Consider the following 21,328-nt stretch of genomic DNA (forward strand, 5'->3'; position numbering starts at 1 on the left):
CATTGCTTACAAAAGTATTAAAAGAAAATTATTATTTCAAATATTATTGGCTATGTACAGTGTTGTAAGTATAGAAAGGGGGAAAAAATGATAAATATAGATTGTATTGACAATGTTTGTGCTCCACTGGTTGCCCTTTTCTCATGGCAATGGGCCACAAATCGTGCTGCTGTGGTTGCTCACTGAGGTATTTTACCTAACACATATGGAAGTTTATCAATGCTAGTTTAGTTTTCAAATTCTTTGTAGGTCTGTAGGAACTGTGTGCGTGACAGAGCTGCAGGAGTTGTGACCCGTTTTTGTTGTTGGTTATGTTGTAGTAGTTGTTTCTCGGAGGTCATATGGGGGATGGAATGCTGTCACCTCTGTGGACTTCAGGAAACAGCAGAGGGTGCACCCACCTATCCACATCGACGGGACAGTAGTGGGGAAGGTGGAAAGTTTTAAGTTCCTCGGCGTACATATCACGGACAAACTGAAATGGTCCACCCACACAGACAGCGTGGTGAAGGCGCAACAGTGATTGACCCCCCCCCCTAGGATGGAGAAGCTATCGTCATTAAAGTATGTGGTTCTAGTGAAGGGGATGGCTTCTCATAGGCTAATTGACATAATTTGAGTCAATTGGAGGTGTACCTGTGGATGTATTTCAAGGCCTACCTTCAAACTCAGGGCCTCTTTGCTTAACATCATGGGAAAATCAAAAGAAATCAGCCATAAAAAATGGTAGACTGTTTCATCCTTGGGAGCAATTTCCAGACTCCTGGAGGTACCACGTTCATCTGTACAAACAATAGTGTATTTAGTTTGAGTATTTAGACATGAGCCAGCAACTTTTGACCGACTGTTTTTTTCTGGGAAAACAAACTGTTGCTTAGCAACCGGATACCAACATGTTCTGTGGGGAGAAAAAAAGTGATAGATCCAATATTTGGATAATTGTTGTGATTGGGGGAGAGCTGTGAGGCTTTTCAAATCAGGATAATCTCCTCTGTTCTCCGCAAGCTCATTAAAGGCTGGTCCCTGGCAATGACAAGAAGTGGAATGTTAGCTAAAGAGACTGGTACTCAGGCTAGAATGTCTCTGCTGTATCCAAGAAGTTTGATCTAGACATCTAGCTGCTTAGCTAGCAATTTAAGAAACCAAATGCAAAGCTGGAGTCCTGAGCTGATATAATTTATTTGTCACATCTTAGACTTCAAAATTATACTTTTTTATAAACAGTATTGAAAATCTTGCGGTCTGTATTTAAAAATACCCCGTTATACGGTATATCGCTCAAGCCTACTCCCAGTACGACAGGCCCCCACCATCAAATTACACACAAGAGCAGATTACTTTAAAATATCGGGCTGGCAAAACATGCAGCAGAGGGGTTTGTTTGATGTAGCTCAGTGGGTCTGAGAACTGCCCATATGGCCAACCTGTTCCAGCCTCTGCTTACTTTAGATTACAGAATGCAGTTTCAGCCCAGGCTCTTGTCTCTCGTGTGTGTGTGTGTGTGTGTGTGTGTGTGTGTGTGTGTGTGTGTGTGTGCGCCCACTGTATCTATGCTTTTTAATTTTGTTCCATATAATTCAGATCGTTTCATCTTGGCTTTCATGGATTTTCATGTGTTGGTACAACCAGGCTGTAGTAAACCGTATAGATCATTTCAGTGGTATTGCATTTTACACATAGTCGTCTGAGAGGATTTTGAACACTTGCCTCAGCACACAATGCTACATCAAGGGGATATAGCCTGGCAGCCTAGTTTTAAAAAATTAAAAAAAACAGCATTTTTCTTTGACGGCAAGGCGACTGACTGTCAAAAGGATTTTTCTGTGGCAGCAGCATGTGACAACTCCATTCTCTATGGACTGTAGTTCCATGCGGAGGCTTAAAGCGCTTATTGAATTGAATGGAGAGAATCTTTAGCTCCGTTGATGTCACAAGGAAATTATGTTTATTCGTTCTAAGAATAACTCCTTGAGAATATGATGCTCCAGTTGGATGATGAGCAGAGCAACAGTGTCAGTTTTTTACGTGTCAACCTATTCTTTCAGCTGTTTTTTCCTGTGTGGTTCACATTTTACTGATGCGTAGCACTTGACCTCCTAAAAATGTGTAGTTTTATGAAGGCTCTATTTCGAAGATTTGAAATGCTTCTTCCATAATCCTGTTTAACCAAAACACTGTTTAAAACCTTAACTGAAATCTCCAACTGCTAATGTACCGGTGTGAACAGAGGCACTGTCAGATGAAATCCTGATTTTCATTTTAGAAATAACATTAGACTTAGAATTAGACATTCTAATTCTATGAGTAGCCCCTAGGTGCTCATGAAGGGAATGCTATGCAATCAGTGTGCGCTATTAGGCTAGTGGACTTCATCTCTCTCTCTCTCCTCCCTCTGTGTGTCCAGGTGTAGCCCATTGCCTGGAGATCACGTCCCAGGGGCCCACGTCCATAGAGAAGGCCAGCAGTGAGAGCGTCAAGCTGGACTGCCAGTTCTCTCTGGCCCCCGAGGACTCTGGCCCCCTGGACATCGAATGGAGCCTGCTGGCCTCTGACAACCAGAAAGAGGATAAAGTGGTGAGTGGGTGGTTATATGTGGTCCCTCCAAGTGGTTTGTATGTGGGGGGGGTTTCATCCCTGAAAAAGGTTTTGGGGTTATTCCTGCTCTCGTATGTCAGAAGTCATGTTCTGTCAGAACTAGTCAATGTTATCCATTGTTATAACAGAAGTGTTTTGCCAGTCTTAGTGTTGTCAGTAGCAGCAACCTGAACTGGTTAACCAGAGGCAAAGAGAGAGCCATGCTTAAAGGTCTGTCTGCTTTGATACAATACCTGCCATTTGAGAAGTAAAAGGAGAAGTCAGGTTTTTCCCCCTTTTGTTAAGCAGTTCTCTTTCACACAACCCCCAAACATGACTAAAAATAGGTTCATGTTTTACTTGTTCCATCTTTTAAAGCTCTATAAAATATCCCACATGTGTTTGAGTGTGTGTGTATGGCATGGAGCTCTTTCAGTGTGTGTGCAAGCATGCACTGTCCACACCCATTAGAGTGTGAAAAGGAGTATGTGGGTGCATTAGTTGGCTCTCGTAACCTCAACCTGCTCTCTGCATGGTGCCTCTATTGAGTGGAATGCCACCTCACAGCCATGCTGTGGGAACCCAGCAGCTCCCTGTGTACAGGCCATGTCATCCCTCTATAGCTTGGAGGTATGGGGTGCACCAAGCTGCTGATAATAGATAGATCCACATAGCCCATGCACTGCCAGAGGGCATGTAGCTAGAAGCCTAGAGATGGATACAGTCTCTCCTGTACTTCTCCATTCCCTCCTCTACTAGTGATGCCTCTGCATCTCTTTCAAATCAAATTGTGTTTGTCATATGTGCCGAATACAACCTTATAGTGAAATGCTTATTAACCAACAATGCAGTTTTAAGAAAATACCTATTAAAAAGAAGTAAGAGCTAAGAATAACAAATAATGAAAGAGCAGCTGTAAATTACAATAGGGGCTATGTTTATTTTACCTTTTTTTATTTCACCTCTATTTAACCAGGTAGGCCAGTTGAGAACAAGTTCTCATTTACAACTGCGACCTGGCCAAGATAAAGCAAAGCAGTGCGACAAAAATAACAACAGAGTTACACATAAACAAACGTACAGTCAATAACACAATAGAAAGGAAAAATAGAAAAATCTATGTAAAGTGTGTGCAAATGTAGTGAGGTAGGCAATAAATAGGCCATAGAGGTGAAATAATTCCAATTTAGCATTAATACTGGAGTGATTGATGTACAGATGATGTGCAAGTAGAGATACTGGGGTGCAAAGAGGGTAACTAATAATATGGGGATGAGGTAGTTGGGTGTGCTATTTACAGATTGGCTGTGTACAGGTGCAGTGATAGGTAAGCTGCTCTGACAGCTGATGCTTAAAGTTAGAGAGGGAGATATAAGACTCCAGCTTCAGAGATTTTTGCAATTCGTTCCAGTCATTGGCAGCAGAGAACTGGAAGGAAAGGTGGCCAAAGGAAGTGTTACCTTTGGGGATGACCAGTGCAATATACCTGCTGGAGCACGTGCTATGGGTGGGTGTTGCTATGGTGACCAGTGAGCTGAGATAAGGTGGGGCTTTACCTGGCAAAGACTTATAGATGACCTGGAGCCAGTGGTTTGGCGACTGATATGTAGTGAGGGCCTGCCAACGAGAGCATACAGGTCGCAGTGGTGGGTCTATATGGGGCTTTGGTGACAAAACGGATGACACTGTGATAGACTACGTCCAGTTTGCTGAGTAGAGTGTTGGAGGCTACTTTGTAAATGACATTGCCGATGGGTAGGATAGTCAGTTTTACGAGGGAATGTTTGGCAGCATGAGTGAAGTAGGCTTTGTTGCAAAATAGGAAGCCAATTCTAGATTTAATTTTGGATTGGAGATGCTTGATGTGAGTCTGGAAGGAGAGTTTACAGTCTAACCAGACACCTAGGTATTTGTAGCTGTCCACATATTCTAGATCCGAACCGTCCAGAGTAGTGATGCTAGTCGGTGGGGTGGATGCGGGCAGCAATCAGTTGAAGAGCATGCACTTAGTTTTACTAGCATTTAAAAGCAGTTGGAGGCCACGGAAAGAGTGTTGTATGGTGTTGAAGCTCGTTTGGAGGTTTGTTAGCACAGTGTCCAAAGAAGGGCCAGATGTATACAGAATGGTGTCGTTTAGGTAGAGGCGGATCAGAGAATCACCAGCAGCAAGAGCGACATCATTGATATATACAGAGAAAAGAGTCGGCCCAAAAATTGATCCCTGTGGCACCCCCGTAGAGACTCGCGTTCGACCGATTAATCGGAATGGCCAATTAATTAGGGCCAATTTCAAGTTTTCATAATAGGCATTTTTGGACACCGATTGTGGCAGATTACATTGCACTCCATGAAGAGACTGCGTGGCAGGCTGACTACCTGTTACGCAAGTGTAGCAAGAAGCCAAGATAAGTTGCTAGCTAGCATTAAACTTATCTTATAAAAAACAATCAATCTTAACATAATCACTAGTTAACTACACATGGTTGATATTACTAGTTTACCTAGCTTGTCCTGCATTGAATATAATCGATGCGGTGCCTGTTAATTTATCATCGAAGCGCAGCCTACTTCGCCAAACGGGTGATGTTTTAACAAGCGCATTCGCGAAAACAGCACTGTCCTTGCACCAATGTGTACCTAAACATAAACATCAATGCCTTTCTTTAAAATCAATACACAAGTATATATTTTTAAACCTGCATATTTAGTTAATATTGCCTGCTAACATGAATTTCTTTTAACTAGGGAAATTGTGTCACTTCTCTTGCGTTCTGTGCAAGCAGAGTCAGGGTATTTGCAGCAGTTAGTTCGCAATGAGCCAAGCGGCCCAATGTGAAGACCATTTCTTCCTAACTAAGACTGTAATTAATTTGCCAGAATTGTACATAATTATGACATAACATTGAAGGTTGTGTAATGTAACAGCAATATTTAGACTTAGATAAAATACAGAACGGTTCCGTATTTCACTGAAAGAATAAACGTGATTTCGAAATGATAGTTTCCAGATTTGACCACATTAATGACCTACGGCTCGTATTTCTGTGTGTTTATTATAATTAAGTCTATGAATTGATATTTGATAGAGCAGTCTGGCTGAGCGGTGGTAGGCAGCAGCAGGCTCGTAAGCATTCATTCAAACAGCACTTTCGTGCATTTGCCAGCAGCTCTTTGCTGTGCTTCAAGCATTGAGCTGTTTATGACTTCAAGCCTATCAACTCCTGAGATTAGGCTTGTGTAACCAATGTGAACTGGCTGGCTAGTTAGCGGGGTGCACGCTAATAGTGTTTCAATCGGTGACATCACATGCTCTGAGACCTTGAAGTAGTTGTTCCCCTTGCTCTGCAAGGGCCACGGCTTTTGTGGAGCAATGGGTAACGATGCTTCGAGGGTGGCTTGTCGATTGTGTCCCTGGTTCGAACCCAGGTAGGGGCGAGGAGAGGGATGGAAGCTATACTGTTACACTGGCAATACTATAGTGCCTATAAGAACATTCAATAGTCAAAGGTATATAACATACAAATGGTATAGAAATAAATAGTCCGATAATTCCTATATTAACTACAACCTAAAACGTCTTACCTGGGAATATTGAAGACTCTTGTTAAAAGGAACCACCAGCTTTCATATGTTCTCATGTTCTGAGCAAGGAACTGAAACGTTAGCTTTCTTACATGGCACATATTGCACTTTTACTTTCTTCTCCAACACTGTTTTAGCATTATTTCAACCAAATTTTACACATTTCATTATTTATTTGAAACTAAATTGATTTTTACTTATGTATTATATTAAGTTCAAATAAAAGTGTTCATTCAGTATTGTTGTCATTTATTACAAATAAATAAATTAATCAGCCAATTAATCGGTATCGGCTTTTTTTGGTCCTCCAATAATCGGTATCGGCGTTGAAGAATCATAATCATTCGACCTGTAATAGAGACTGCCAGAGGTCCGGACAACAGGCCCTCCGATTTGACACACTGAACTCTATCTGAGAAGTAGTTGGTGAACCAGGCGAGGCAGTCATTTGAGAAGCCAAGGCTATTGAGTCTGCCGATAAGAATGCGGTGATTGGACTTTATGGAGAATCTCCCCCCACATCACATTGATTGAATATCTATATAATCCTCACATAATGTTTCACATGTAATGTATAATATGTAGCCTATGGCAGGTGACCCATGTCTCCATGATCCAATGTCTCATTATTTTTTATTTTTTTTATTGTATGTTTGTATATATAATTATAATGACAGTGTTACTGTCACTTTGTCCTATCGTTATCTAATATCTTTTCACTTTTGTTTTGAATGTTCTTAATTGGAAAATGCAAAAAAATACAATAAAAGAATGCGGTGATTGACAGAGTCGAAAGCCTTGGCCAGGTCGATGAAGACGGCTGCACAGTAATGTCTTTTATCGATAGCGGTTATGATATTGTTTAAGACCTTGAGCATGGTTGAGGTGCACCCATGACCAGCTCGGAAGATTGCATAGTGGAGAAGGTTCTTTGGGGTTCTAAATGGTCGGTGATCTGTTTAACTTGGCTTTCAAAGATTTTAGAAAGGCAGGGCTGGATGGATAAAGGTCTGTAACAGTTTGGGTCTAGAGTGACTCCCCCTTTTAAGAGGGGGATGACCACGGCAGCTTTCTAGTCTTTGGGGATCTCAAACGATACAAAAGATAGGTTGAACAGGCTAGTAATAGGGGTTGCATCAATTTTGGCAGATAATTTTACAAACAGAGGGTCCAGATTGTCTAGCCCAGCTGATTTGTAGGGATCCAGATTTTGCAGCTCTTACAGAACATCAGCTGTCTGGATTTGGGTGAAGGAGAAGCAGGGGGGCTTGGGCAAGATGCTGCAGGGGGTGGCCGGGTTAGAGGTAGCCAGGTGGAAAGCATGGCCAGCCGTAGAAAAATGCTTATTGAAATAATCGATTATCGTAGATTTATTCGTGGTGACAGTGTTTCCCATCCTCAGTGCAGTTGGCAGCTGGGAGGAGGTGCTCTTATTCTCCATGGTCTTTAGTGTCCCAAAACGTTTGGGAATTAGTGCTACAGGAAGCAAATGTCTGTTTCATAAAGCTAGCCTTAGCTTTCCTAACTGACTGAGTATATTGGTTCCTGACTTCCCTGAAAAGTTGCATATCGCGGGGGCTATTTGATGCTAATGCAACGCCACAGGATGTTTTTGTGCTGGTCAAGGGCAGTCAAGTCTGGGGTGAACCAAGGGCTATATCTGTTCTTAGTTCTACATTTTTTTGAATGGTGCATGCGTATTTAAGAAGCACTTTTGATGAACAACCAGGCATCCTCTACTGACGGGATGAGGTCAGTATCCTTCCAGGATACCCGGGTCAGGTCGATTAGAAAGGCCTGTTCACTGAAGTGTGTTAGCGAGTGTTTTGTCAGTGATGAGGGGTGGTCATTTGACTGCGGACCCATTTCGCACGCAGGCAATGAGGCAGTGATCGCTGAGATCCTGGTTGAAGACAGCAGAGGCGTATTTAGAGGGCAAGTTGGTCAGGGTGATATCTAAGAGGGTGCCCATGGTTACGGATTTAGGGTTGTACCTGGTAGGTTCCTTGACAATATGTGTGAGTTTGAGGGCATCTAGTTTAGATTTTAGGATGGCCGGGGTTTTAAGCATGTCCCAGTTTAGGTCACCTAACAGTACGAACTCTGAAGATAGATGGGGGAGCGATCAATTCACATATGGTGTCCAGGGCACAGCTGGGGGCCGAAGGGGGTCTATAACAAGCGGCAAAGGTGTCTTGGGGGTAGAAGCTGTTTAGAAGCCTCTTGGACCTAGAATTGGCGCTCCGGTATTGCCTGCCGTGCGGTAGCAGAGAGAACAGTCTATGACTTGGGTGGCTGGAGTTTTTGCAAAATTTAGAGGTCCTGGATGGCAGGAAGCTTGGCCCCGGTGATGTACTGGGCCGTACGCACTACCTACTGTTGTGCCTTGTGGTCGGAGGCCGAGCAGTTGCCATACCAGGCAGTGATGCAACATGTCAGGATGCTTTCTGGTGCAGCTGTAGAACCTTTTGAGGATCTTAGCACCCATGCCAAATCTTTTCAGTCTCCTAAGGGGGAATAGGTTTTGTCATGCCTTCTTCACAACTGTTTTGGTGTGTTTGGACCATGTTAGTTTGTTGGTGAGGTGGACAACAATGAACTTGAAGCTCTCGACCTACTCCACTCCAGCCCCGTCAATGAGAATGGGGGCGTGCTCGGTCCTCCTTTTCCTGTGGTCCACAATCATCTCTTTGTCTTGATCACGTTGAGGGAGAGGTTGTTGTTCTGGCACCACATGGCCAGGTCTCTGACCTCCTTCCTATTGGCTGTCTCATTTTTGTCAGTGATCGGCCTTCCACTGTTGTGTCATTGGCAAATTTAATGATGGTGTTAGAGTCGTGTCTGGCCATGCAGTCATGAGTGAACAGTGAGTACAAGAGGGGACTGAGCACCCACCCCTGAGGAGCCCCCGTGTTGAGGATCAGTGTGGTGGATGTGTTGTTACCTACCCTTACCACATGGGGGCGGCCCGTCAGGAGGTCCAGGATCCAGTTGCAGAGGGAAGTGTTTAGTCTCAGGGTCCTTAGCTTCATGAGGAGCTTTGAGGGCACTATGATGTTGAACTCTGAACTGTAGTCAACGAATAGCATTCCAGGTGTGAAAAGGGCAGTGTGGAGTGTAATATAGATTGCATGATCTGTTGGTGTGGAATGCAAATTGGAGTGGGTCTAGGGTAGATGTCGACCGATTATGATTTTTCATCTGACGTTTTATTTAAATGTATTTATTTTGTTTATTTTTATTTTTTATATATTTTATACATGTAATAATGACACAACAATACTGAATGAACACTTTTATTTGAACTTAATATAATACATAAGTAAAATCAATTTAGTCTCAAATAAATAATAAAACGTATCAAATTTGGTTTACATAATGCGAAAACAGTGTTGGAGAAGAAAGTAAAAGTGCAATATGTGCCACGTAAAAAAAAAAGCTACCGTTTAAGTTCCTTGCTCAGAACATGAGACCATATGAAAGCTGGTGGTTCCTTTTAACATGAGTTTTCAATATTCCCAGTTAAGAAGTTTTAAGTTGTAGTTATTATAGGACTATTTCTCCCTCTACCGTTTTTTATTTAAATACCTTTGACTTTTGGATTGTCTTATAGGCACCATAGTATTGCCAACTTATCTCGGTCGTTGATAGGCTTGAAGTCATAAACAGCGCCATGCCGATTAATTGGTCAAACTCTGGTCTAGGATTTCTGGGATAATAGTGTTGACGTGAGCCATGACCGGCCTTACAAAGCTTTTCATGACTACAGACGTGAGTGCTACGGGTCGGTCGTCATTTAGACAGGCTACCTTCGTGTTCTTGGGCACAGGGACTATGGTGGTCTGCTTGAAACATGTTGGTATTACAGACTCACAGGGAGAGGTTGAAAATGTCAGTGAAGACACTTGTCAGTTGGTCAGCGCATGCTCGGAGTACACGTCCTGGTAATCCTTCTAGCCCAGCGGCCTTACTTACATCGGCTGCGGAGAGTGTGATCACACAGTCGTCCGGAACAGCTGATGCCTTCAGGCATGTTTCCGTGTTACTTGCCTCGAAGCGAGCATAGAAGTTATTTAGCTCGTCTGGTAGGCTCATGTCACTGGGCAGCTCTCGGCTGTGCTTCTCCTTGTAGTCTGTAATAGTTTGCATTCCTTGCCATATCCGACGAGTGTCGGAGCCAGTGTAGTACGATTTGATCTTGGTGCTGTATTGACACTTTGCCTGTTTGATGGTTCATCAGAGGTCATAGTGGGATTTCTTATTAGCTTCCGCTTTAGAGACCCGCTCCTTAAAGCGGCAGCTCATCCCCTTAGCTCTGCGAATGTTGACTGTAATCCATGGTTTCTGGTTGGGGTATGTACGTACAGTCACTATGGTGACGACATTCTCGACGCACTCTCTCTCTCTTTGTCCCCCAGGGCCTCAGTTTTTGGCCAGGGCTAGAAGTGGGTGAGTAGGAGCCCTTCCTTAGCTGTTCCTCACCCCATTCCTCTCTCCCTCCATCCCTGCCTCCCACTTCAGTCCACCCAGCCCAGCCAAGGCTCCAGCCCCTGCCCTGCTCTCTCCTCTCCATCTATTGTCTATGCTAGACTGGGGAGCAGTGCCTCAAGAGACCCCTGTTTTTGTTTTTGACCTACTTCATTGATTTAGAATGGGAACCACCAATAATTAATTGGTGAAAGTGGCAGATGAAAAAAAAACGTATTATAATAGAGCCATCATTGTTATCCCATGTTTGGCGTGCTCATGTGGATATACATGTAACTGTAGAATCCTGTGTGGTTGATTTTCTCATTGTGGTCGCCCTCCCCCTCTCAGCTGTAGACATCATGTTGTAATCTCCCTCCTCTCTAGCTAGGCTACATTCAGCTGTAGACGTCATGTTGTAGTCTGCCTCCTCTCTAGCTAGGCTACATTCAGCTGTAGACGTCATGTTGTGGTCTGCCTCCTCTCTAGCTAGGCTACATTCAGCTGTAGACGTCATGTTGTAGTCTGCCTCCTCTCTAGCTAGGCTACATTCAGCTGTAGACGTCATGTTGTGGTCTGCCTCCTCTCTAGCTAGGCTACATTCAACTGTAGGCGTCATGTTGTGGTCTGCCTCCTCTCTAGCTAGGCTACATTCAGCTGTAGACGTCATGTTGTAGTCTGCCTCCTCTCTAGCTAGGCTACATTCAGCTGTAGACGTCATGTTGTGGTCTGCCTCCTCTCTAGCTAGGCTACATTCAGCTGTAGACGTCATGTTGTGGTCTCCCTCCTCTCTAGCTAGGCTACATTCAGCTGTAGACGTCATGTTGTGGTCTGCCTCCTCTCTAGCTAGGCTACATTCAGCTGTAGACGTCATGTTGTGGTCTGCCTCCTCTCTAGCTAGGCTACATTCAGCTGTAGACGTCATGTTGTGGTCTGCCTCCTCTCTAGCTAGGCTACATTTAGCTGTAGACGTCATATTGTGGTCTGCCTCCTCTCTAGCTAGGCTACATTCAGCTGTAGACGTCATGTTGTGGTCTGCCTCCTCTCTAGCTAGGCTACATTCAGCTGTAGATGTCATGTTGTAATCTCCCTCCTCTAGCTAGGCTACATTCAGCTGTAGACGTCATGTTGTAGTCTGCCTCCTCTCTAGCTAGGCTACATTCAGCTGTAGACGTCATGTTGTAGTCTGCCTCCTCTCTAGCTAGGCTACATTCAGCTGTAGACGTCATGTTGTAGTCTGCCTCCTCTCTAGCTAGGCTACATTTAGCTGTAGACATCATATTGTGGTCTCCCGCCACAATCTCACCAGACCATTCCTTCATTCACAATGACCAAGTTTCTCTCTCCCTCTGAGCGGATAGATATTAATTGACCAATCAGAACGGCACTCAGTGCATACACACACACAGCCTCCTTGTGCCCTGATGGGGTGATGTCATGTGTGTTATTAGCAATTAGTGGCCTGTTAATAAGTCCACTGGCTGCAGGGCTGGCTTAGTGTATGTGACCATGCCCAATTGGATTAGTGCTGGTAGACCAGGGCTACGCTGGACTACTGGATGTGCAGTACTGATCTACTCTTCTAGGAGAGGAGAGGGAGAACGGAGAAGAGGATGGGATAGCTGACGAAAGGAGAGAAGGGGATGGAGTAGAGGGAGTGGTTGAGATGGTGACTTGGGAGAAGAGTGTGAAAAGGAAGACTGGAGAAGAGGGAAAAGGAGGAGGGTGGCACTTAACTGTTCCCCAGAGAGCTCTAGAGGTTCATAACTGATGGGTTCTTGATGAGAGGGCTTAGGATGACCAGGAGGAGGATGACCCAACCATCTGAGACCCTTCACATAGAGAGGGTTATACTCACTGTTGACCTAGTAATACTATAAGGATGACTGACAGTATCAGGACAGACCGACCTCTAATAACATCAGTCCTCATTGGAAGTTTCCTCAACGGAACGCCCCCTATGGCAAATTACTATTAGTCTCGTTACTGCATTTTGACATTTTTATGTTCATAAAGTAGCAAAAAACAATGCACTGCTTACATCAGATTCTCCATTTAGAGGTTTTGGAATCGTGGTCTGTTGGTATAGCATTGTCCTACAGGCTGTATGGAGTCAGTGAAGTATAGCTAATGCACTTCTTACATGCCTACTGTAATAGTTCATTAGCATTTGGCTCTCATCGCGGGAATACACTACAGATAGGCTGGAAGCAGGGTGACGACAATCATGATAAAAATTCATGAATGGTAGTTGTCTATAGTGCTTTAGTCTTGAGAGGAGTTGGGAGAATAGAACACCATATAGTTGCTTCAAATTCCTGGTGGGCTGATATAAATGTTGTGTCCTTGAAATCACTAGAGCTTTGTTTACTAAAGAAAGTCCAAGTGTAGTGGTTCAGGTTTAACCTTGAGAATACATTTGGAGTGGAGGTACTTTTCTGAAACTGACTATAGAGGCATGGCTGAGTCGGGAGAAAAGCCTGTCTTTACCAAAGACACAACAACTCTGTTGCCGGAGTATTGAATGTACACAGGTGACGCCCCTCCCCTCACACATGATGATGACATCGTCTTTAAATGGCCCCATGTAAATAACATAACATTTGTCTTATTCCTGCTGCTGCCACAGCTGTTGCAAGTATACTAGAGGTATTTTAACTTCTGCACTTTTTAATATTTTCTTTAATAGTTTCTTACTATGTAAGGTGACTAAGTGTCCAAGTGCAAAATAAAGTTGTCCACAGAGACTTTATCTGACCTCACCATATGGATACTGTAATACTGGTCAACCTGTTCTGAATCGGCACTCGGGAATGAAAGTGTCCTTGTTTTCAACTTCAGTTGTCTGGTTTTCCCTCATGCCTGCCCTTTGATTTCCAGCATGATGGCCCTCCTGGAGTTTTTCTAGGATTTGTTTTATTGAGACACATTCTTACATGCAGTTAGGACTGGAGAGGGCAAACACATTTTTTAACTTATGGGCAATTAACATTTTCTCAAAATAGGTTTTGTTGCACAGTTAAAGGTCAAACTGCATTTAAACCAGTCAGGAATAATCTAATGAATTTAGGGGCTGTACAATTATACCTAGGCTAAATGGAAGCCTTCCACAACCATAAGACCCAATAACAATTTAATTATTTTATCAAAATCGTGGAACCTGCATTTTTCCCAATAATCACTGATCTGGCTTTCAAGTCTGTCTATTAAAATGTGTTTTTTTTTTTGTTACAAATGTAACTAGAGCCGTGCATAATGCACATCCACTAATAATGACTCACTTCTTGTAGCAGCATTATAGAAAATGAACAAGCACAAGTCCACATGCTGGTGAGTAGCCCGCTAATCTTTATATTTCAAGTCTAGCCAACTTGGATCTATTTGCTTGCTAACAGGGTAGAACAGTTGAACTGTTATGAATACACCCTCCTGTCTGTATAGAGCTGCTGTCTGACAAAATCACTATTTTTAGTAGTTCTTCAAAGTAAATAAGGCATACCTTTTATGAATATCAACTATCAATCAGGTATCAGCTATTTTCAGGCTTGCGAAGCAACTGCTTTCTATCCTCCTCGATTGCTGCTTCTATTCTCTCTCTGCTCCGCACAGACCGGACACGTTTATGCAGGTGCGCAATGGGTTATGGTCAATGTAGTTAATTACCACCTTTTCTGCGCTAAACTATGTAGAGTATTGGCCTGTAGGAAACTACAACTCCCACCCCTCCTTCCCATGTCAACTCCCACGTCGCACTGTTCCGGCTTCATCTGATTTATCTTGACAAACTGTATATTGAGCTCACAGGAAAAACTGAACAAAATGAATTCAAATAATTGAACCAATGTCAGAAAATCGCTCAGCACTAATAGTGAGATGTGCAATGTCATTTTGTTCCGATATTTGATTTATTAAAATAAGATACCTAGACTAGCTTTTAAGAGTCAATTAAGATAAAATGCCAAAATGGCATGCATACTAATGCACACTAATCTTCAGGGGGCATTTTTCCCTTGGAGGGTGTTTTGCAGACAGTGGGGCAAAACGCTTCTGTTTATATTGAATAACCACAACAAAATATTCTGCCCACTTATTTCTCTTAAAATGAGTTTGTCTAAGGATAGCCAGTATTCACATATCTACATCTTACCAAACGTTGCTTTTATCTGTCCGCAAATAGACGATTTCCTCAGTTACCCTACTCTCGTTTTGGTTGGGTCGTTTTGGTTGGGTCGTTTTTAGTAGGGTCGCTTTTAGTAGGGTCTGCTCTGTTGGGAGATGAGACATAAAAACGATATCGTTAGAAAGGGTAAGTTTTCATCTAGTACAGTAAAATAAGGTCTCAGAGTTTCGGTGTCCATATGACCATTTTTATTTTATTTATTATTATTTTTTATTATATTGGGCCAAACCTGAAATGCAGAAGGAGAGTTGAAACTGCTTGCCAAAGAGGAAGAAGGGATCTTTCGTCTTTGTTGTTGTGAGCGGTAGGGTGAGAGGCTTGGTGCACAGTGCAAAAGGAGCGAAGGGGAAGAGACCAAAAAGACAGAGCACTCATAAAAACAAAATCGTATTTTCTTTCGATAGTCATTTGGAACGTTGTACTAAAACATTACATTCTAATGAATATAATCAATGCAATATATTGCCCAGCCCAACATGCAGTGTGTGTGTCAGTGTGAGACTGAGTGCTTTGTTGCCTGTCTCTACCTCAGTGCCTCGGACAATTTAATTTCCTCCCCTCCACCTTTTCATCTTGTTTTTACTGCTGATGCTCTGATCCCAGTGTTAGTATGAGGTCTCCGTGTCTCTCCTGGGATCCAGGTGTTCTGCATTACAGGTTTAGTGGCTAATACAGTATGTTCAAGACGTATTCTAGCTACACAGCCTTGGCTTGGCAATCATGGGCTCTACAGCCGAGCTGCTAGACAACTCGCAGTCCATCTGCTTCTCTGTTTTTCTCTTCTTTCACTGCCTCCCAGCCCACCGCCCTCTGTTCTGATCTTTTTCTTTTCTCCAGCCTGGGTTGTGAGTACGTGTGTATGATTAGGATCACGGCACACACCATGAGCTCCTGTATCTGACCACTTCCATGTAAGAATGATGTGCCTGTTATCTGCCTGCAGTGTGAGAGAATTACAATTGGAATCCTTTCATTTTTAGTTTGGCCCTCCCTCCCAATCCTTGTTTACTCTGCCTCTGTGCTTCTCCTGTGCGGCTAGTTGTCTGTTGGCTCCACCTTGACTCCATCTCCTGCCTTCTCCTCGTCGCTCTGTGTCGGAGGGAAGGGGGAGAGACAGACGGGGGGTAGGGGAGGTGCAGGAAGGTAGCACTGGGGGCTGTTGCTGAGCCCAGGGCAGAGCTCTCTCTTGGTCTGTGTTGACACAGCAGGTGTTGATTTGACTCCACAGTAGGGCTTTGTTTGTTCCATGCCATACCACAGCTCAGCAGCATGGAAATGAAAGGGCAAAAACAAGCCAGAGCCAGGCACTGCAGGTTGTTAGTGAGATAAGAATGTTACAAACTGACTCGCTCTCCCTCAGTATCGGTTGTTTTAGTGAACAAAGACAGGGTGCCCGTTTGCAGTCTCGCAATAACAGCTTGGATTATTTTTCCAGGCTTGATTTCTTATACATGTAGCTGCCTCACTAATTCTCTTTCTCTTCCTTATTATTATTATTTCTCTCTCCCTCCTTCCCGTCTCTCTCCCTCCTTCCCGTCTCTCTCCCTCCTTCCCGTCTCTCTCCCTCCTTCCCGTCTCTCTCCCTCCTTCCCGTCTCTCTCCTCCTTCCCGTCTCTCTCGCTCCTTCCCGTCTCTCTCCCTCCTTCCCGTCTCTCTCCCTCTCCCCTCCTTCCCATCTCTCTCCCTCTCCCTCCTTCCCTCCTTCCCTCTCCTCCTTCCCATCCTTCCCCCTCCTCTCCCTCTCCCTCCTTCCCATCTCTCTCCCTCCCCTCTCCCTCCTTCCCATCTCTCTCCCTCTCCCTCTCCCTCCTTCCCATCTCTCTCCTCCCTCCTTCCCATGTCTCTCCCCCTCCTTCCCATGTCTCTCCCCCTCCTTCCCATGTCTCTCCCCCTCCTTCCCATGTCTCTCCCCCTCCTTCCCATGTCTCTCCCCCTTTCCCATGTCTCTCCCCCTCCTTCCCATGTCCTCCCCCTCCTTCCCATGTCTCTCCCCCCTCCTTCCCATGTCTCTCCCCGCTCCTTCCCATGTCTCTCCCCCCTCCTTCCCGTGTCTCTCTCTCTCCTTCCCTTCTTCCCGTGTCTCTCTCTCTCTCCTTCTTCCCGTGTCTCTCTCTCCAGGTGATCCTATACTCTGGGGACAGGGCCTATGAGGACTACTACCCTGCAGTGAAGGGGCGAGCCCACTTCAACTCAGCCGACCCGAAGAATGGTGACGCCTCCATCAACTTGACGGGTCTGAAGTCTAGTGACACTGGGACCTACCAGTGCAAGGTGAAGAAAGCCCCGGGCATCCGCAGCAGGAAGATGCTGCTGACTGTCATGGGTGAGTGAGACACCACGGGTGACATTTTAAATCTTAAACAGCCACTACTTTACCTATCTATCTATTGTGTAAAAACTCCAAACACAATGCCATTTTAAAGGGTACATGTGGCTGACTAGATGCAATGCCCCCCTCTAAAATGGTGTGGTGCAGTAGAGGTTTAGTGGGGGGGTGTATAGGAAGACGGGCTCATTGTAATGGCTGGAATGGAATTAATGGAACGGTATCAAATGAATGGACACCACATTTGACACCATTCTATTAATACCATTCTAGCCATTACACTGAGCCTGTCCTCATATAGCTCCTCCCACCAACCTCCCCTGGCGTGGTGGTATGTTTAACCTTCCTAGTGGTGTCATAGATTGCAGTCCCATTCAATCCATAGACTGATAGGAAAGAGCTATGTCACTATTATCAGATCAAAACGCCCAATAGCCTACTAATTGCCAATTTAATATAGCTAATTGACAATAGTCTTGTGAAATGTACAGTGCGTACATGACTGATTTGTCATCACTAGGGTGTGAGATAAGCAGAACATTCATAGTGATGATTATACTAATCCAGCTGCTTTATACTCACACACTTCCCTGTGCAACCAGACTTGCGGTGTGTGGCTTGTCTGACGACTCAAACTGAATCCTTCCACTGCTCTGTTTGATACTTTTGGTCATGTAGTGTAGTGTTGTTATGTGGACACCTGGTCGTCTTTCCAAAATTATGGGCATTAATATGGAGTTTGTCTCCCACGTTGCTGCTATAACATCCTCAACTCTTCTGAGAAGACTTTCCACAAGATGTTGGAACATTGCTGCCGGGTCTTGATTCCATTCAGCCACGAGCGTAAGGGAGGTCGGCTATGAGGCTGGCGATTTAGGCCTGGTTCGCAGTCGGCGTTCCAATTCATCCCAAAGGTGTTCAATGGGGTTGAGCTCAGGGCTCTGTACAGGCCAGTCGAGTTCTTCCACACCGATCTCGACAAACCATTTTTGTATGGACCTCGCTTTGTGCACGTTGGCATTGTCATGCTGAACCAGGAAAGGACCACACAGTTAAAGCAAAGAATCGTCTAGAATGTCATTGCTGTAGCGTTAAGATTTCCTTTCACTGGAACTAAGGGGCCGAGCTCGAACCATGAAAAACAGCCCCAGACTATTATTCCTCCTCCACCAAACTTTACAGTTGGCACTATGCATTCGGGCAGGTAGCTTTCTCCTGCCATCCGCCGAACTAAGATTTGTCCGACGGACTGCCAGATGGTGAAGCGTGATTCGTCACACCAGAGAACGCGTATCCACTGCTCCAGAGTCCAATGGAGGTGAGCTTTACACCTCTCCAATTGCTGGCTCGGCCATGGAAACCCATTTCATAAAGCTCCTGACAAACACTTCTTGTGCTGATGTTGCTTCCACAGGCAGTTTGGAACTCGTTAGATCTTTACGCTCTGTGCTTCAGCACTCGGTGGTCCCGGTCTGTGAGTTTCTGTGGCCTACCACTGAGCCGTAGTTCCTTCTAGACGTTTCCACTTTACTATAAGTGGTCTTGCCACACAAAATCCCCTGGTCAACTAAGCTCTAGCAGGGTGGAAATTTGACAAACTGGAAATGTGGTATCCTATGACGTACCATATTGAAAGTCACTGAGCTTTTCAGTAAGGCTGCTCTTCAGTAAGGCCATTCTACTGCCAATGTTTGTCTATGGAGATTGCATGACTATGTATTTGATTTTTACACCTGTCAGCAACGGGTGTAGCTGAAAAAGCAGAATCTACTAATTTGAAGGGGTGTCCACATACTTTTATATATATAGTGTACTTCAGTCTGAGACTGCCATCGTTGAAGTCATTTGTGGTGAAGTCAAAATGAGGTGTGTTGTACAAAAGAAAGTTGTCAGCGATTGGATCATCTCTAATCAAATCACATTTTATAGGTCACATACACGTGATTAGCAGATGTTATTGCGGGTGTACGAAATTCTTGTGCTTCTAGCTCTGACAGTGCAGTAATATCTAACAAATTACACAACATATACCCAATACACACACACATCTAAGTAAGAATTAAGACAATTTACATATGGACGAGCGATGTCAGAGCGGAACAGACTAAGATACTGTAGAATAGTATAGAAAACCTGTATTTACAGTTGAAGTTGGAAGTTTACATACACCTTAGCCAAATACATTTAAACTCAGTTTTTCACAATTCCTGACATTTAATCCTAGTACAATTCCTGACACGGCCTGTTACCAAAACCTGCGGACTCTCCTTCACTGCAGCCGACGTGAGTAAAACATTTAAACGTGTAAACCCTCGCAAGGCTGCAGGCCCAGACGGCGTCCTCAGAGCATGCACAGACCAGCTGGCTGATGTGTTTACGGACATATTCAATCAATCCTTATCCCAGTCTGCTGTCCCCTCATGCTTCAAGAGGACCACCATTGTTCCTGTTCCCAAGAAAGCTAAGGTATCTGAGCTAAACGAATACCACCCCGTAGCACTCACTTCCGCCATCTTGAAATGCTTGCCTGGGTCTCGACCCCGCCCTGTACAACTGGGTACTGGACTTCCTGACAGGCCGCCCCCAGGTGGTGAGGGTAGGTAACAACATCTCCACCCCGCTGATCCTCAACACTGGGCTCCACAAGGGTGCGTGCTCAGCCCCCCCTGTAGTCCCGGTTCACCATTGACTGCGTGGCCAAGCATGCCTCCAACTCAATCATCAAGTTTGCGGACGACACTACAGTGGTAGGCTTGATTACCAACAATGACGAGAAGGCCTACAGGGAGGAGGTGAGGGCCCTCGGCGTGTGGTGTCTGGAAAATAACCTCACACTCAACGTCAACAAAACAAAGGAGATGATCGTGGACTTCAGGAAACAGCAGAGGTAGCACCTCCCTATCCACATCGATGGGACAGTAGTGGAGAGGGTAGTAAGTTTTAAGTTCCTCGGCGTACACATCATGGACAAATTGAAATGTTCCACCTACACAGACAGCGTTGTGATGAAGGTGCAGCAGCAGCACCTCTTCAACCTCAGGAGGCTGAAGAAATTTGGCTTGTCACCAAAAGCACTCACAAACTTTTACAGATGCACAATCGAGAGCATCCTGTCGGGCTGTATCACCGCCTGGTACGGCAACTGCTCCGCCCACAACCGTAAGGCTCTCAGGAGGGTTGTGAGGTCTGCACAACGCATCACCGGGGGCAAACTACCTGCCCTCCAGGACACCTACACCACCAGTCCCTCCCACAGCAAAGCACCCCCACCACATGATGCTGCCACCTCTGTGCTTTACGGTTGGGATGGTGTTCTTGGACTTGCAAACCACCCCCTTTTTCCTCCAAACGTAACAATGGTCATTATGGCCAAACAGTTCGATTTTTGTTTCATCAGACCAGAAGACATTTGTTCAAACGGTATGATCTGTGCAGTTGCAAACCGTAGTCTGGATTTTTCATGGTGGTTTTGGAGCGGGGGGGGGGGGCTGAGCACGCACCCTTGTGAGGCCCCAGTGTTGAGGATCAGTGGAGTGGAGTTCGTTTCCTACCTTCACCACCTGGGGAGGCCCATCAGGAAGTCCAGAACCCAGTTGCACAGGGCAGGGTTCAGACCCAGGGCCTCAAGCTTAATGATGAGCTTGGAGGGTACTATGGTATTGAATGCTGAGCTATAGTCACTAAACAGCATTCTTACATAGGTATTCCTCTTGTCCAGATGGGATAGGGAAGTGTGCAGAGAGATGGCGATTGCATCGTCTGTGGATCTATTGGGGCAATAAGCAAATTGAAGTGGGTCTAGGGTGGCAGGTAAGGTAGTTTCTCAAAGCACTTCATGGTGACAGAGGTTAGTGCTATGGGGCGATAGTCATGTTCAGTTACCTTTGCCTTCTTGGGTACAGGAACAATGGTGGCTGTCTTGAAGCTTGTGATGACAGCAGACTGGGATAGGGAGAGATTGAAATTGCCTGTAAACACACCAGCCAGCTGGTCTGCGCATTCTCTGCTAGGGATGCCATCTGGTCCGGCAGCCTTGCGAGGGTTAACGCGCTTAAATATCTTACTCACGTTGGCCACGGAGAGCCCACAGTCAAAGCGTGCCAAGAATATGTTTAGCCTGTCCGGAAGCAAGACGTCGGTCTCGGCGACGTGGCTGGTTTTCCTTTTGTAGTCTGTGATTGTATGTGGCAGGGACTACA

The 21,328-nt window shown here is 44.9% G+C and overlaps 1 protein-coding gene across 1 annotated transcript in view; it reads left to right on the forward strand.

Annotated features, from left to right (window-relative positions):
• Positions 1-21,328, forward strand: part of LOC135550684 (coxsackievirus and adenovirus receptor homolog) — a 96,858-nt gene that overhangs the window by 56,839 nt on the left and 18,691 nt on the right. Inside the window, exons 2-3 of the mRNA XM_064981709.1 lie at positions 2,405-2,574; positions 16,922-17,126. Of these exons, the coding sequence (XP_064837781.1) occupies positions 2,405-2,574; positions 16,922-17,126 (375 nt within the window). The remainder of the gene's footprint in view (positions 1-2,404; positions 2,575-16,921; positions 17,127-21,328) is intronic.

Source organism: Oncorhynchus masou, chromosome 12 (assembly GCF_036934945.1).
Source record: "Oncorhynchus masou masou isolate Uvic2021 chromosome 12, UVic_Omas_1.1, whole genome shotgun sequence".
Taxonomy (NCBI): domain Eukaryota; kingdom Metazoa; phylum Chordata; class Actinopteri; order Salmoniformes; family Salmonidae; genus Oncorhynchus; species Oncorhynchus masou.